This window comes from Athene noctua, chromosome 5 (genome assembly GCF_965140245.1).
Source record: "Athene noctua chromosome 5, bAthNoc1.hap1.1, whole genome shotgun sequence".
NCBI lineage: Eukaryota > Metazoa > Chordata > Aves > Strigiformes > Strigidae > Athene > Athene noctua.
The window spans coordinates 18,962,698-18,979,865 of NC_134041.1; the positions used below are offsets into that span (position 1 = coordinate 18,962,698).

A 17,168-nucleotide genomic window follows, 5' to 3' on the forward strand; every position below is an offset into this window, starting at 1 on the left:
AGAGATTTCAACTACAATTTAGTTTTCATTCCCAGATAACTGGTTATACCTACACTTGCTTTAGGCATTCACAGTGCACTCATCAGGCTGATAATCTAGTGTCTGGCAAACTAAGAAAGGCTTTGAAAAACAAAAAACCAAACCATACAAAATATAAAAATCTCTGTTCCTCATTCCCAGTCCTACAAAAAAAATGATGTAATTTTTCTATTCATTATATGACAGTTGAACTGAAGACCACCTGACATTTTTGATTAAGGGAAGCCAATGAGGTGCCTACTGAAAAAAATTGTTAACTTTTTCATAATACACCAGACATGTCAGACTGTATATACTGAAAGTGAACACAACAGCTTAACTTTCATGGATGCATGCAATACACATTGAGCTGAATACACCACAAACCCAACAAGGCTGCTATTGAAGTCAGTGGAAAGACTTTGATTATGGCCAAGAGTATCTGCCTTTATTTAAATCACTATAAAAGACTCCACTTAAAAGTTCTTTCAGCACAGATTTAGACCCGCTTTTTCTAAGCTTCTGCCTACTAGATCATTGTGTTTGTTCTCTCATTACAAGTTCTGCTCATTGTGTGCACTCATGTTGCTCTTGCAGGATGCAGCAGTACTGAGGATTAGTAGTGTGTGTAATACTGTAAGAACATGAACTAAGAAGCCTGGCTGTCATGGCATACAATGTTTTCACTTTGGCACTCTGTTTTGATGTGTTTTAAGAGTAAACAACAGTACTGCACAACTTAACATCAAAAAATCTCTTCTTGTGCTGTGGCTTTCAGAGCAGCTAAAGTTCTTGCCAGTCCCTCCGAGTGCAACGTACATAAATAAGTAATTGGACTGTACTTAAGTACTACCATAGTCAACAACAGTTGCTTTCTGGCAGTTCCCCCTCAGTGAAGCATTAAGGACATATTACAGGGGTAGAAGAATCTGAACTTACATATTTGTTTATAGTGGTCATGGCAGGGATCCAAAGGTATTCATGTTAATTTACAACACATTTAGGTAAACGATCTGCTTTTGAAGACAGCCAATTCTGTAAAGGCCTCTTGTAGATCTAAATCTGTTTCTTATTTCCTTTGCCCACCCTGCCACCTTTTTAAAGTATACTTTGTGGTTGTGAAAGGTGATGGAGAGAGTGGCTGGGTATGAAAGCAATTTACTCATATGACACGAAAAGGTGGATGGTATCCATACAAGTAGTGCATGCTTCTTTGTAGTATTTCTGATCACAATTCAGAAATAACTTTATTCAGCAAATTAATTTAGAACAATTCCATTTGCAGACACACTTGTTGCCAGGGATCTGGACAAAAAGTAATTTCCCCTTTACCTCTCTTTCATGATGGCCAAGACCCTCCTCTGGATTTCTGAGATTGAGGATGTGCACCTCTTGCGGCAGGCCTGTTGTGCCTCTGCTCGCACAACCAGATAAAACTGTAAAACTCTCCAGTAAGGCATGGACTGGGTGTGAATTGTTAACAGGTGATAAGACACATTCACTCCTAGGCACAGGACCTGCAATGGAAAACACAGATGCACATCATTTGGAGAAAAAAACAATACATAGATGATACCTGTCAAATTATGATCATCCTTTTGGCCACAAAACCCATAGGAACACAAGCAGAGGCTTCATGTTGATTATCTACAAAACGAAGACATTTATTTCCACTTTTCTTTTAAGTTGTCCTGAATATGCTAACTCATTTTTCTCTGAAAGTCTAAATTTAAAGTATGAACTCCAAAACTGAAGGTAGTCTTGTGTATACCATGGAGGAAACCAAGGATAAAAGAGAAAAAAAAGCCAAAAAAAAAATCCCCAGAGGAATAAAAACAAAGCAGTGATAGTGGTAGGAGGAATTGGTTCATCATAGATTATTTGCTTATGTCAAACATTGTTATCTCTAAACATTGAAAAATGTAATCATGTATATATAACAATAAAAAGTTAATCTCTAGTATAAAGGTAATTACATAAGGAAGGATTTGGGCGAGTTGGATTTGTTGCTTTTGAATCCGTGATGATTTATAGTGAACGTTGTTCAAATACACTGTACAAAACAGCAGGCATCTGTCACATGATAAAATGAAATGTTTGTTTACTGAGTCTATTTTGTGTCTGACAGCAATTATCTACACTGATAACAGATATCTAGTCCAAAACAGAGTGTACGCCCTTTCAAATAATCACCACAGCATGATGTAGTGCCATACTCTTATACAGTACGTGAGACAGTGTGATGTGATATAGCAAGATAGCACAAAAGCTAAAACATACGGAGCAGTTTACATTTAAACTATATCTCAGGAAACTAAAGCAAGACAAATATTTACGAAAAGCAGCTCTGCTTTTCCAAAATGGCTCAAACCAACCCCTGACAGTAACAGATACAGTATGTTTTTGGTTCAGGTCACAGGAGAACGTAATTGACTTAACCCCTAATTTGCACCAAAGTCACTCAGATAAGAATTAGACTCACATGAACCAGTCGGTTCAGAGGCTACAAGGCATGAAAGAGAGATATAAGCTACAAGCATGATTTTTCTTTTCCAGATAGCATACATCTGCAATTGAAGTAAAATGCTTCTTTCAAAAAAAATCAGAATGAAAGAAAATCCTCAACGTATCAAATTGCAGAGCTCTGTCTGGTTTTGTGATGTCCTCATCTACTTATTGTAGCACTAAAGATCATTTGACTTTGGTACACACATATGTTTAATTATATTAGCACTGAGCTACACCTTGCTGGTTAAAAAGACAGTTCACTCAAGATACAGTTAGCAGATGGCCATTTAAAAGTCAGTGTCCATCTTAAAACACACTTTATCCAAAAAAAGCAAAGCCCCTGAGCACAGAGAGATTTCAGAGAGATTTCCGCAGCGCCTCGGGCTGTGCGTGCCTTGTCCTGCCAAAGGGGCCGTTCCTGAAACCCACCGGTGCATAGTACATATATCCTGCCAGCTCCCACAGAACAGGAATATTTGTTAAAGGCAATGCTCAAGGCATAAATTACGCATGCCTGTGCTTGGGGTACAGAAGATAAACAAACCTTCTACTCTCTATATGAGGAGCTTGGTAGCAGCACTGACCACCAGCATAGAGGATTTGAGGTTTATCTGGGTTTTTTAAATTCCTTTTTAGGAATATGCACACAAAATAGAACCAGTCCAAACAGTGATACTCAGTTAAAAAAAAAAAAAAAAAAAAAAACAAACCACAACAAACTTAGAATTTGTAACAACACCACAACCAGGAGAGAGGCCTTATTTTCCTAATGTACAAGGGCAGATCCGAGAACCTGCTAATCAGTTAGCCCAGCCACTGATGTGTAAGTCCTGCAGCAGACTGTTATACAACCTGCATTAAAAGCATTTCTAAACTCCACAAGCATTTCTTGGGCTGGGGAACAAACTGAGCCAAGGAGTACTTGTTCACTGAATTGTTTCTCTCAGACTAGAATGGAGTTGACATTTGTTAAGATGCTTCTATCATAACACACACGAAGAACAAGGTGCAAGACTTTGAACGAGACAGAAATGGAGTTGCTGACAAAAATGTGTGCTTTCCTTAGCAAATGTTCAGGAGAGAGAGCTAATACCTTCTTCTCAGGAGATGGATTCCCTTGTGAACACCTATTTCCATGCAGTACATCTACCAATCCTCCCCTTCAGCCTTCATCTGGTCTTTATTCTGTACATATTTGCCACGTTAGAGGAGAAGACATCTAGATTTTCCCCTCACTTCCTACAAGTACTCATCCACATCAAGACTGGAACTGATACATTCAGGCCATCTGTAACTGCCTCCCTAGCCAGAACCTCAAGTGTTCATTAAGATGGCCCTTCTTTCAATGCCCTCTGTTCTGGTCGACATGCAAGATGGAAATACTCCCAGAGGGATCAGAATTTGACATCCTGGATAACTGTGTGCAGCTGAGTTTATCTGTACGGCGAAGGGCAGACTGAGGCATGCCCACTCTGTCTGTGCTCTGTCCCGCCTGGACATGGGCCAGATTTCCTGCAGAAACTCCATCACCCTGCTGGCAGTGAACCCGTGCGGCTGTACCAGTTTTAAGCAAGGCTTCTTAAGCCGGGCTTACTGGTGCAGGCCCACTCTTACACCAGTACAGCTGCATGGTGTCTGGACATGTGGTGGCTTATGCCCCACCAACCTGGGGCACACCACTTCTGTCAGCTCTGTTTTGTAGGAAGGGATGTACAGAGTTGCTCTAAACTATTTAATATAAGAAACCAGCTTTTGGGGGAGTTACTGCCTTTGGTTAGAGTTGCTTTCAGACCAGCCTCATGAGTGACCAAGATACAGACCTCAAAATTTTAACCAAACTTCGAAGTATCTACTGGAGGCTGGCTCCACTGCTTTCAGACCACTTGTGCTGCAAGACTGCCCACATACACAGAATGATGGTGGGGTAAATAAAAGACGGGTTACTCCAGATGCTGCATTTTTGACAGGTTCCGCATAAGTACCTGTGTAGCTATGTCCCAGGCCCATACTACCCTTCCTAGGAACAAGACTCTTATGAACACTGTCTCTCTTAAACATGCTGGCAGTACCAAACAGCAGTCTTCATGCACACAAATTCGACTGTTTGCCCAGCCACTAAAGTGGATGTAGTGCCATGCCCAGCATATGCTTGCATACCTGGAGGTAGTGCCAAGCAAAAGGAAAACTTTTTTCTAGATCACGAAGTCCACTGATGCTCAGCCTATACATGGCAGAAGACAGTTCTTTCCGTCACCTTCTCTTAATTTATGCTGTATGTTAGTCTATTCTTACACTGCACACACCGAAGCGCTGTCTGAGCTATTTGCTAAACATTAACAACATTTATTTCCAGCACTTCTTAGTGCACCTGCAGATCTGTCCCAGTCAAAGACAGGTAGGTGCCACTCTGAGACACTGTCACTCCAGTGGGAGAGCAAGAGCTCTCCTCTTTTCAAGACAGGGGCTCTTGCTCTTCTTGGCTCCGTAACAGACCCCTCCTGCTTATTTTCCTTCCTTCCTGACACTCTCCTCTGGAAAGCTAGTTACTTCCCTTAGGTAGTTTAAATCCTACAAAATGCATATTTACCACTCTGAAAAAACAAACAGAAAGCCCTTTCTATGACACTACTAATCTGATTGTTTATCACTTCCACACCACCTGCTTCTATTTGAAAGCCAACACAAAACTGCAGCCTCATCCTGCCTGAGCTTTGCTGTTCTGCTTCTCTGCCCTGCACAACACCAGGATCAGGTCTAAGCTTCCCACTCCAGCCCCATACCCTGCTCCTGCTGACCTCACCTGCATCAGCGACACCAACATCCTCCCAAAATTCACTATCATCACTGCTTAAGGGCCACCTCATCCAATTAACTCATCAAGATTGCCTCATCAGCTTCAAGCACATACAGATACTGTCTTGCTTCTCATCCCCTTGATGATCTTGACAAAGATCAGAAGTATCTTCCAGTTTATACATCCCAATGCAGTTACAAGCCTTTAGTCCCTTCTCTGCTGAGAATGTAAGTGTGCATGTACAGCCATCATTTGGCTTTTGTTTAACTTTGGAGCATGTATCTATTTAACCTTGTTAGCGAATCCTGGCTCTTACCACAATCAAATTTTAGTTGCTTAATGCCTGCAAAGCCTTTTGAAGATGGAAAGCAGGTCAGGCAGTTTTATAAGAACCACTTATTATGTATGTGTTTTACAATGGCAAATGTTTAGTGAATTTAGAATTTTGGAGAAGCATTTAGCATGGAATTATTTTCCACTTTCAATTAGTAAGCATATTTTAAAAGAAGTCTTAATGCAGACCCAACCTTGTTTGATACTAACATCTGGAACACATTCAATACAATTTCAACATTCTTGTTTCCCATATCATCCATGCTGCTAACGAGAAACATGTGCTTTGCTGTAAGAAAGTAGCAAAAATGAGAGCAAGACACTAAAGGGGATAATAAGACAACCCAAGACCAACTCATAATTGTGATGGATTTTATTCAAATAGTAAAGGCTAATATACTCTCTGTTGTATTTCCATGGAGATTTCTAAAGTGTTGTCAGCTGAAAAGTGTGACCAGCTCCTGCAAAATGTGTGAATCTGTGCTGAAGGCTCCACAGCACATTAGCATGGTTCCTATACACCATGCCAGAGCATACAAGCCACACCAACGGGATATAACACTCCTTAGAAGGAGGACAGATTTATTCTAATCGTTTTCTCAATGAGGGAATGACACAAATCTAATCATTATACATAAAGACAACTTGAGGAACACTAGGGATATCTGTGCTGTCAGGTACAAAATAATATAAATTACTGCAGATCCTGCTAGAATTCATCACTTTATAAACTGAAAAAGCAAGTCTTAGAGGAGGATAACTATCCAAGCAGAGATTACAGTATGCCCAGATGACAGATTTTCACAAAAATTCTTTTAAGGAATGTTAATATAAGGTGATTTTGGTTTTTGCTTGTTTTTTTTTTTTTTTTTTACATCAGCTAGTGACAATGATGACTGGAACAAGAAAGAAGAGACAGGATCCTCAAACCTAATTTTGAATGACAACGGGGTTCTGTAAAAACATGAGGAGGGGAAGCCATTTTCTCTTGAATTGAAAAGCTTAACATTCCCTGCAGAACACTTGAGCAGACTTAGTAATAACTTCTTCCTATAACCTTCATCATTCATTTCTAAAGATACAAGTGCATGGGCAAAGGGCCACTGTTCCATGTGGAGTAATTGTTGCCACCTACACAACATTCTCATAAAGGGTTTCTCAATAAGGGAAGCATTTATACCAAAAATTTATACTCAAGGATTGAGGCAGTAAGAGGCTACAGGAAGAAGCGATGTTTGTCACTCAAAGAAAATATAAGTCATTACTACATATTTAGTATGGTTGTCTGTACCAACAACTACTGAATTCCTTCCTGCACACCCCTTCACAGAAGACTACCTGGGAAGCCAAATTCCTGGTGATTCAAATGGTGTAGAGGATAATGGACAGCCTCTATCATTAATACAAAGAGCAGCTTTTACTACTGATAGCCTTGAAAAAACAGCTTCACACTCCTAAATAAGCACTTGAGTAAGACATCCCTGCTCAGGATCAGTCAATGCTGGCAAGCAGCCCTAAGGCCTGAAAGATGGAAAAGACAAGGCTAGATGGTAGGAAATATCACAGCTGCTTTGTGATGAGACACAGTGGCATAGAGGGAAGTGCAGCACTTCTCCTCCTGGAAAAGGAGAAGCATTTCCACCACAATCACCAACAACAGGAGCTGGACTATCCAAGACTCTTCCTGGTTTATGCGATTTTCCTCTCTGAATAAGTGTGATCACCATAAGAAAGATGTAGGGGAGAGAAGCAAGATATTGAAAGGAAGATTTGTATATTGGACCTCCATACCAGCCAGTAGGAAGACTAAAGGAGAAGATTACTGTCCAAAGCAATTTATATTTATGTTAATCTACTCCTGATTTATTTTCTGTGTCTTCCAGACTGTTTGGCTGGGAAGGGAGGAGAGTGTTCTATTTCTTTCTTGTTCTATACAGCTCATGGAAGCAGCTCCAACTCTGATGCAACACAGCACATGTAACACAGAATGATACTGCTAATCTGCCATGATTTTGGTACAGGAAGAGGAAGAAATTCAATGACAGACAAAATTTTGGTGTGTTTCAATACAATTTTTTTGCCTTAGTACATAGTCAAAAATGCATGGGAGTAACAAAGTTTGTAGATTTGTTCTGACAAAAAAAAAAAGGCAATGCCTGGATATTTTAGTATTTAAGAAATACATTTTCAAGTGTGGAGTGGGCTCTTTTAGTTAAGTTTTTATTTATACTCTGCACCTAGTAATTTAACCTTAAGTTTCAAAAAATTAGCATAGGATACAATCAATACTGCAATAAAAGCTTTGATATTTCATAGGGCTGGGGAATAAGAAAAAAGAAATAAGTTTACAGTATTAAATAAATTCCATTCTAATTTGGACATTCTCTCCTCTTTGCCATTTTTATTAGTTTACCTGATACCAGAAAGAAAAAAAGTTTGGCATTTTTATATGTCCCAACACTTATGTACTTATTCTACTAATGTTACTACGTATTAGGTCTTACCAGCCTTTTCTCATGCAACTATGGACTGCGTGGAAATGCAGATGATATCTCCCTTTAGTAAGACTATTTACATAAACTAGGAATACCCCAGGAAATATTTTAAAACTTGTTAAAAGCTCACATTTTCCACATACGTTGAATAACGTTGATGAGAGTTTGTTCAATCACTGCAACATAACCACTGACCGGTATCACTGAATCTAGAGCAGATTTTACTTTAGCAGAAGGAACAGAAGACCCCTTGTGAACTGCAACAGAAACAGGACTGAAATTGAGTAAATGATCTTGAAAGCCCTGGAATACGTTTTAGGGCTTTGGCAGAAATGGATAGAAAAAAAGTCCATGAGAAAATGGTATGCACAGAAAATCAAGTGGGGGCATATGAAAAAAGGAGTGAGAAGAATTGTACTGAAAACACAAACACAGCATAGCTGTTATACAATGGGATTGGTAAGATTCCCTTCAAATCCTTAATTTTCAGGCAGTTTTTTATTAGCACAGGATTTTTGTCAGCAAGAAAAGAGTATTTTTCGTGGTGGAACTACTTTTGACTGAATTACCATAGGGGCGAGGAGGAGAGTTTTAAAATTACAGGGGAAAAGATTCATGGATATGGACTGATTTTGGCTGTTTTGAAAAACCAAACCAACTAACCAATCAACACACCCAAAATCTCAGAGAAGAAGAAAAATATATCCTCAAGAAATATTCAGTACAGATGGCAAGATTTAGTTGTAGAAGGAGTTAAAACATACAAGCTGTACTAACTAAAAACATGCTTATTCAAAAACACAGCAGAGATTCCCCATTTCAGTGCTTGAAGACCACTAATCTTCAGCAACTCCACTTCATGACACCATCCCTGCTCCTTCTCCCTTTCTCCAAGGAAAAAAACCCCTATCCTCTGAAACCATGCATTAGCCTACACACTTCACCTTTACACTGGTTTCTACCATTAATGCCATGTGCAGTCAGACCCTTGCTCTATGTGCTCTCAATCTCCAACTACCAACCCCCAATTAATTCCCATTCTACTATCATCAACTCTGTCCAGACTTACTCTATGTACGGGCCAAACCATTTATATGTTTTAATACATTAGATTACACTTAATCTGCAATGTATTTTGATTCTCTATTTTCTGCAGTATTTCTAGACATTTCTCTTATGCATAAAGTCTACCTAGCATCTGCCTGCCCACTGGGAATCATTCAGACCTACAGATGACATGTGCCATACCTTTTTTGGGTTGCTGTCACATTTGGTACAAACTCCTGATGCTGGTTTCTCCTTCTATGCAAAATAATCTATGCCTCTCTGGAGGATGTGTTGCAAAATATCCATTCCCACTGCTTATAGCCACTGGTATCTGTTCAGCAGAGATGATCTAACCTCAAGTGTTGTCTGCACAAATCTCACATTTTTTTCCATGTGGGAAAAAAGTCAAAGTACATTTTGAAAGCAGAAATGCTTTCTTCCTGTTTCTTAAAAATAAGCTTCTATCAATGTTTTGTCCCTACCAGGACATAAATTTGATGCGAGTTCAGTTGTAAAAGTTAACTGTCAACTAAAACTCAACTTCTGTAGCAAGGTACTGCTACTTAGAAATGATAAATTATACCTAAACTATCCATCTTATGAAAAAATGTAAATGACAAAGTCAAATTCATTCATTATACAGCAAAACTCATTCAGTACCTGAGCAAGCAACACAAAGCTAGGCAATGTCAATCAGTATCTTGTTTAACAAAAGAAACTCCAGATGTCTTGTTTATACACCTACTGAACTAATTAAACAGAAAAGGCAATGAATGAAAAACCTGTTTGGTTTGACATCCACTGAGCACAATTTTAAGATATTGCTACGCATGAGGCATAATCTTAAAAAACAAATGTTTGTACCTGGAAAACAAAGTCTTTCAAAGCAGATATACAGTACCACAGAGCTACATTCTACATAACCTCTGCTGTACTTCTTTCTGACCAGTACTGTCAGAGCCCTACCTTCTCTTGAGGTTTGCAGAAAACGCTGCTTACAGGAACTCTTCTCTAGTATTTTTCCATGACTAAACGTGCACACTCATCCATGCTCTCTCCCCATCCCTTCTCCCAAGTAAGTATTTGAAAAACACTCCACTAATATAAGAGCATCTTTTTAATCTGTATAAACAGAAAAGCATGAATTTATTGACTTTCATTTAAATAAACCCAGAAAGCACAACTTCTGTTTTCGACGTCAAAAAACTGAAAACAAAGTAGTCCATCAATGCTTCAGAAAAAGTTGCTGTTCTTCCTGTTGTTATCCTCAAGTAGTAGAAAACAGACAAGTTTCCAGCAATTGGTCTAAAATTCAAATGTAGGTGATCCTCTTACATAAATCCCATGGAGCACCTATCCTTTTTAAAACAGTGGCAAATATTACTCAGACTGAGAGCTTCCCCCCCCCCCCCCCCCCCCCCCCGACATGGCTGTATTTCAGAAATGGCTGACTTCCATGAGAAATTTGTATCAAGACTGTAAAAGATACAGAATTATGTCAGATAACAAGCAGTACTTAAAATGCAAGTAATCATTGTGCCTTAACAGCCTTAATGTAAGAACCAAATGTAGCATTCAGTTTTCATCATTGTTAATGGGTGAAGTTGTCTTCAGCACCGTGATTGTACAAAGAGGAAGAAGTGAACAAACACAAATTATTTCTAACATCCCTTGTTCATTATTCCAAACAACATTCAAACTTTTTGTTGTGAAAGTCTCTTTTCCCCAGAGATAGCCCATAAATTGTCTCAGATTTATCCCTCTTTACCGTAGAAAGGATAGGAAGTTGCATGGAAACAATGAATGGAAGTGCACTTTTTAATCAGACAACGACAGGAAGCATTCTGCTCAGTTTACATGAGAACTCTGTATTGGGGCCAAAAGGGAAAAAAAAAAAAAAAAAAAAAAAAGCCTGTAAAAATTAAATGCCTACATAGAGTAAAAATAACTAAAACAGGTTTCAAAATCCTTGTATTTTTAATAAATCGGCATTGAAACTCCTCAAACACCTCCATCCTACCTACACTACTGCTGTTACTATATTCCTGAAAATTAGTAAATTAAAGATGACAGAGCAGGAAATTCCAGACTTCACAAAATCATTTTCATGAGGCAAAGAGAGAGAACCATACTTACTTCCACAATCAGCCACACAAGAACTCATGCATCAAAGAGCATGCACAAAAACACACATGTAAACATAGATCAGACCTCAGCAGTTAAAAATTATCTAAGAAAACAAGTCTTCTAGTCTCTCTCAGCAAAATTTACCTATTTAAATTGCAGATGTATACTTCAGTTCTTTGCATACTCATGGGTACTCTTGAAAGTGCTGATACAAGTTCTAGCAATTTTTGAACCAACACAAGAAATGTTGGTATCCCGTCTCAGGCAGCATCAATAGGTATAGATAAAAGTACCAAAATACGCAGTAATAGTAATGTTATAGAACATATTCATTAGACTGGGGACAGGGGTAGGATTTTTGGTTTAGGTGGATTTTGTTGTCATTTGTTTGTTTTTCTTTCTCAAAGTTTAGTTCAGAATGATTTCAAAATTTAAAAAATCCTATAGCAGTTTTTCAGAAACACAAGTAGCTGTTACATGCTTGATCCCCATACACAGCCATCTTTTGCCTGAAAATACATGATGCTATATTGGTTGACCAAGGGGCACTATCAGGCAGTGAAAAGCGTTTATATCCAAAGTCTTATCTGATAACTAATGAGAGCAACCTCAAGGACATCAGGAGAGATTAAAGGTGCCTACCAACCATAGAGTTGATAGCTACTCTTCCAATTTAGAAAATTTGATAATTGCTGTTACTGAAACTATTAGACACCCAACAAGGAGTTCTGAACAGTTACAGTATTACAGACTTCTACAAACTATTAACAGATTTTCATTTAATTCATAAAATTTAACAACGGTTTTGACAGGTCATCCAAGCTCACAACAAAAGCATAGACATAGTTTTCCTTTTTTACTTAATTTCTTTTATTTGGGCGCAAATTGCTTCCGTTTCTTCACATACACAGACACACTGAACTTACAGGGGCTCTGTCTCTACCTTTTTTTTTCTCTATGCGCTCCTTTCTCCAACTCTCCTAACCGTCCCTGTTATTTGTTTTCTTTTCTATCCACCCCCTATTATTTCATTAAACAGTTCCTACACAGTCCACTCAGCTTCACCAGCACTTATCATTCATTACACCTACATACAAAGGGCTCTTCTTTCAATAAGATGCCTTGCTTTTATCTGTCATTTGGATTACTGGCAGGTAATTTTTTGGTCTTCAGAGAGGAAATAATGAATCCTGGATGTTGGTGCATATGGATGGATGCACATCTGGAGAGAGAGAGGTGATTTCCTTTCAAAGATACCTTCTTTTTGACAGCCACAGAGATGCAGAGTACCAGATGGTGCAGCTTTCAGCTCAACAGCAACTTGCGTGGAATCATCTTCTGCTTTAGCTTTGCCACTGCCCCTAGGGGCACATGGGAGATTTCCCATCTGTGTCTAATGCATCTGAAGAACCAGCTAGCAGTCACCACCTCTAATCTTTGGCCAGTACCAAAGCATGTGGACCCTGCTTGCAACACCACACATTCAGTGAGAAGCAGATGGAGAGGGCTTTTTGGTTTGGGGTTTGGTCCCCCCCCACTTGGTTTTGCCTCTCAGAAGCCCTTCTGTGCTTACATACAGGTGCTTCACTCAAGCGTGAAACTTTATAAGCCTTCCCATCCCTAATCTCAGCTAGTACGTCAGGAACATCACTTTCTACTAAAAAAGGGAACATCTGCTCAGTGCTGAATGTCAGAAAAATCTGATAAACATGCCACTGGCTGTGGAGTCAGAGCACGAGCAGTGGCTTTGAAATACGCAATTCGCATGCTGCCAGCCAGGCCAGGATGTGCTGGGGCTGTCTTTCCCACCTCCTCAGCCGAAAACGTATTGAAAATGCTGATCAGTGGTCAGACCCCTTCATAAAAACGAAGACATGTTTCTATGTTACTTGGGCTTCCTGCTGTGGCAGTTGGCAATTGCTTGCCTTCGTCCCATCAAATGCAGTGGACCTCAGAAGCACCAAAAGCCTACACAGAGTAAAAATAGAAAGGAAACAGTCTTGGGGGAAGATATGTACAGAACTGAAAGAGTACCAGCCCTTTCCTAATTAAAAATAACAAGATTACAAGTTCAATTGAAGGCTGAATTCCTGTAACTGACCCTTTAAGGATGAGTTCACTCTCATTAAATGTCTCACTGCACAAACCTTGAAAACTGATCTGTGTCAAGTGCTTAAGCAAAATAAATCTTCCCTCCTCAAAACACTTAAAGTTTCAGTCTTGTCTTGAAAAATGTTTAAAAAAATTACACAAATAAAGAAAAGAAAGGCAAGAACTACTGTATTCTTTCCCCAGCCCCCACTCAGTTAACCAACTCTGCTGAGTCTCTACGGTAGGATCAGCAAGGAGATAAATTCTGGATTATGCCCAGCTACATGTTTTCTCTTTTGACTTGTGATTTTTATTACGTGGTTGTTTTTAACTAGGAAGGAACCTGTGCCCAAAATTGTTCAAGGTTCTGAGCATAAAAGAGTGGAGGAAACACCAGGTTGTACCCAGTGCTGAGGAATGCTTATAGAAGTCCTTGCTCTGTCCTGAACTCAAGGACTGCATCCCCTTGGACAGGGGAACATTGTTCACACTCCCCTATTTGAAAGCCATAAAGCTAAATGCTGGCAAATGTTTTTCCAAGTTCATCAAGGTACCTCAGACAAGTTGGCTTGAACGGGCTGGTGCTGGAGATAGCTCAAGACACAGCTGACTCTCCAGCGAGGTCTATAAACATAACAGAGGAGTGGTCCTAGAACTGTCATCCACACGTCTCTGATTGCTCAGCTGCTCATATGTGGTCTGTGTAACCACATTTTCTATATACCAAATTCAGTTAAAAAGTCTGACAGATAAGGTGCATGGCTGTTCTTGAAAAATTCTGAGGGTTGACTACACACCTAGATATTGTGGCAGAAGACAAAAAAACCCCACACTTCTGAGTCATTATGAACAGAAACCAATCAGAAAAGCCTTCAGTCAGCACCAACAATAAAAAAGTTTCACCAAGCAAGCAAAAATAAAGTATTTGGAGACCTCTAGGCACATTTGGTGTTAAGCAAAGGGATAGAAATTAGCACAATGTCTAGTAGGCCATGGACTGCCCAAATACAGTGCATTCCACCTGCCATCAAGTTTTTTAACAATGAAACTTGAAAAATTTTTACTTGAATAACTTTCCCCCTGCTTTTCATTTAAGCACAAAATGATCACACAAAGTTGCTCTTTATTCCAGCTCAAAATTTCCCCTCTATTTCACTTAAAGTAATGGTACACCAAAAATTGAAAAATACAGGAAAAACTTGGGGAGCAAAGAAAATGCATTCAGACACATTCTAGAGTAATATGAGCTGCTAACCTAATTTAGGCTTTTAAAAAGCATTTTTCTTCACTATTTCCATATATGCCAATTATTTCTCAGAAATCTCTCCCATGGTGAAATTTTTGTTTAAAATAATAAAAAATCCTTTATCATGTTAGCTTTCAAGCTTCTTGGTAAAGATATACATTATACTATCAATTCCATATAGACTGATTATCTTAAGCTAAACAATAAACTTTATATGTTAATACAGATCCACAGGCATCTGCCCATGTTTTATAAACAGTGTCAAATGACACACTGCACAATAAGAGAGTCTTCTAAAGTCCACATGCTAAGATCTTTAAAACATTATTTAAAATACTTATTACCAGATATTGGATTCCCTGCTGTGTGACAAGGTCAGCTGCAAAATTACTTTAACCCTCAAGGCAAGCAAGTAATTGCAAAAATAAAAAAGCAAGGCCGACTGAAAGTTGCACCTGGATTTTCTGTTTAAAACAGAAGCATCATCAGAGCAGAGATAAACTGTCTTTAAGTTATTGTGGTAATAGGCATTACCCATGCAGTTTACCATTGTGAGCTAATTCCCATAATCATCGTTTTTAAGCCATCTAAGCACAATCAGCGTTGGCTGACTGTAGCCATGATGGCTTATGTAGCTCAGCAAAACTATGAATATTCCAAGAGCCAGCAACCAGTAAGGACTTGGCTCAGCATATTCCGAAGCACATAGAAAAACCAAACATAAATCCTCTCAGAGGATGTCCCTCACACAATTTTAGTAATGGAAAATCAAGGCATTTAGGTTTCGCATACACTAGACAATTACAGTCTCCCCCTTTATATCTACTCTCAATTTGTACTCGAGATTCAAAAAAACTCAGTCTATTAAAGTAAGCCATCCTCTGAGGTGAAAAATCATAGGACAACCACTGGAACAAGTTAAACTCTGTCTGCAGAAATTGCAACATTGCTTCATGCCCAGGAAATGGGAGCCCTCATGCCAGGGAATGGCACAAGCAGACGAGTGGGGATGTGCAGCAGTTGGGCCGCTCACTGGGATGAAGCCCAAAGCCAAGGCAGTGCCTGGGCACTGTGACTTGGTGCTGGGATGTTATCTGAAGCTTGCTAGGCAGCACCAGCCCAGGTGCAGGGAGGCCCCAGGCACCGGACAGCTGGCTGGCTAGTGACAAATGCTGTGACTGGCATCTAGGGCACAGCTCTTCTGGGATGGCAGGTTTGACAGACCTATACATGCACAGCTTATTTTACAGGCCGAGGAATGAAAAACCACTGAAACGTAATGCTGCAGGTTTACGAGACAAGATGAATCATTCAGCATCTTACCAGAGCCAAAGCTAGGGTGTCTCATTCCCTCCACCACTCTTCTCCTTCCCACCAACACTTCCCAGCTACCTTATGCCTGTTCTGATGCTCGTCAAAACTGCCTTCCCCAGGAGCTGATTCAACTCACTAATGTGACAGGAAACTAACCCAGCAATAAAGAGACTAAGCAGGTTTCTGTTGGTCTTTGGTGCACTGAATGGCAGGGAAGAAGCCTTGAGGAGCACCTAGGCTGGCTCCCACCAGGGGCAGTGGGGTGACCTGCACCCTGTCCCCACTGTGGGCAGCAGGGAGCGGTCAGATTTGATTGTGCTCATGAAACCACAGGCTGAATGTGAAGAGACCTTCCTAGAAAGAGATACTGCTGGTTTTAGGAAACATGCTGACTGTGCAAATACATTTTCCCTCTAGTCCATGATCAGCAAAACAGTGACACAAGCTACCACTTTCAAAAGCCCCTCACACATTTTCACTTTGACTAAATCTTTCCATGGTGGAGAACACAAATAATCACAGCTTAGCAACTGCTCTGATTACCAAAAAGGCTTCATGCTAGACCTCACTAAGTTCCATGTATATATGTGCATATGTAAATATACACACACACATATTCTTCAGAACTATTTGACCTGTATGTTGAAAAAAAATTCAGTGGAAATGAGATCAATCACACTTAAGTCACATAAAGTTATTAGACTTTTGAAGAGCACACAGAAGACTCTTGTTTTTAAACATAAAAGCTTTTCCTGAAGCAATTTCATTTACTTTCCTCAGTGTTAATGAAGTCACCACTTACAATGACAGGACATTGCAGTCATGACACAAGGTCTCCTAAAATTACTTCCCTAACCAGCAATCCCGTAAGCCTGCTATTAATACCTCAGATGGAAGGCAAGGCTGGGGCTACCTCCTTTTTAAGTGGTAACCAAATCATATTTCAGCACAGCCCCCTCCTCCCCATCTTCATTTTCTGTGTTAAGCTCCTGGAAACTGTGTTTACAGCTACACTGCAAAGATTGTCTTAGATGTAGCAGTATTAGACTCAACATGGGAGAAATCTAAAGTTTGAGTGGTTTTAATAATTTATCAAATGTATATAATATAGCCTAATTTATTTACATATTTGGGATCCCATGGCACAGTCCTTCAGATACCATGAAGTTACTTACTCTTTTTGAATTAACCTAAT

General features: G+C 39.5%; 1 protein-coding gene across 2 annotated transcripts in view; it reads right to left on the reverse strand.

Moving 5' to 3' along the window:
- TGFBR3 (transforming growth factor beta receptor 3) overlaps positions 1-17,168 on the reverse strand; it is a 127,009-nt gene that overhangs the window by 71,153 nt on the left and 38,688 nt on the right. For both annotated transcript variants that reach the window (XM_074906555.1, XM_074906554.1), the window contains exon 3: positions 1,351-1,535. In XM_074906555.1, coding sequence (XP_074762656.1) covers positions 1,351-1,535 — 185 coding nt within the window. The remainder of the gene's footprint in view (positions 1-1,350; positions 1,536-17,168) is intronic.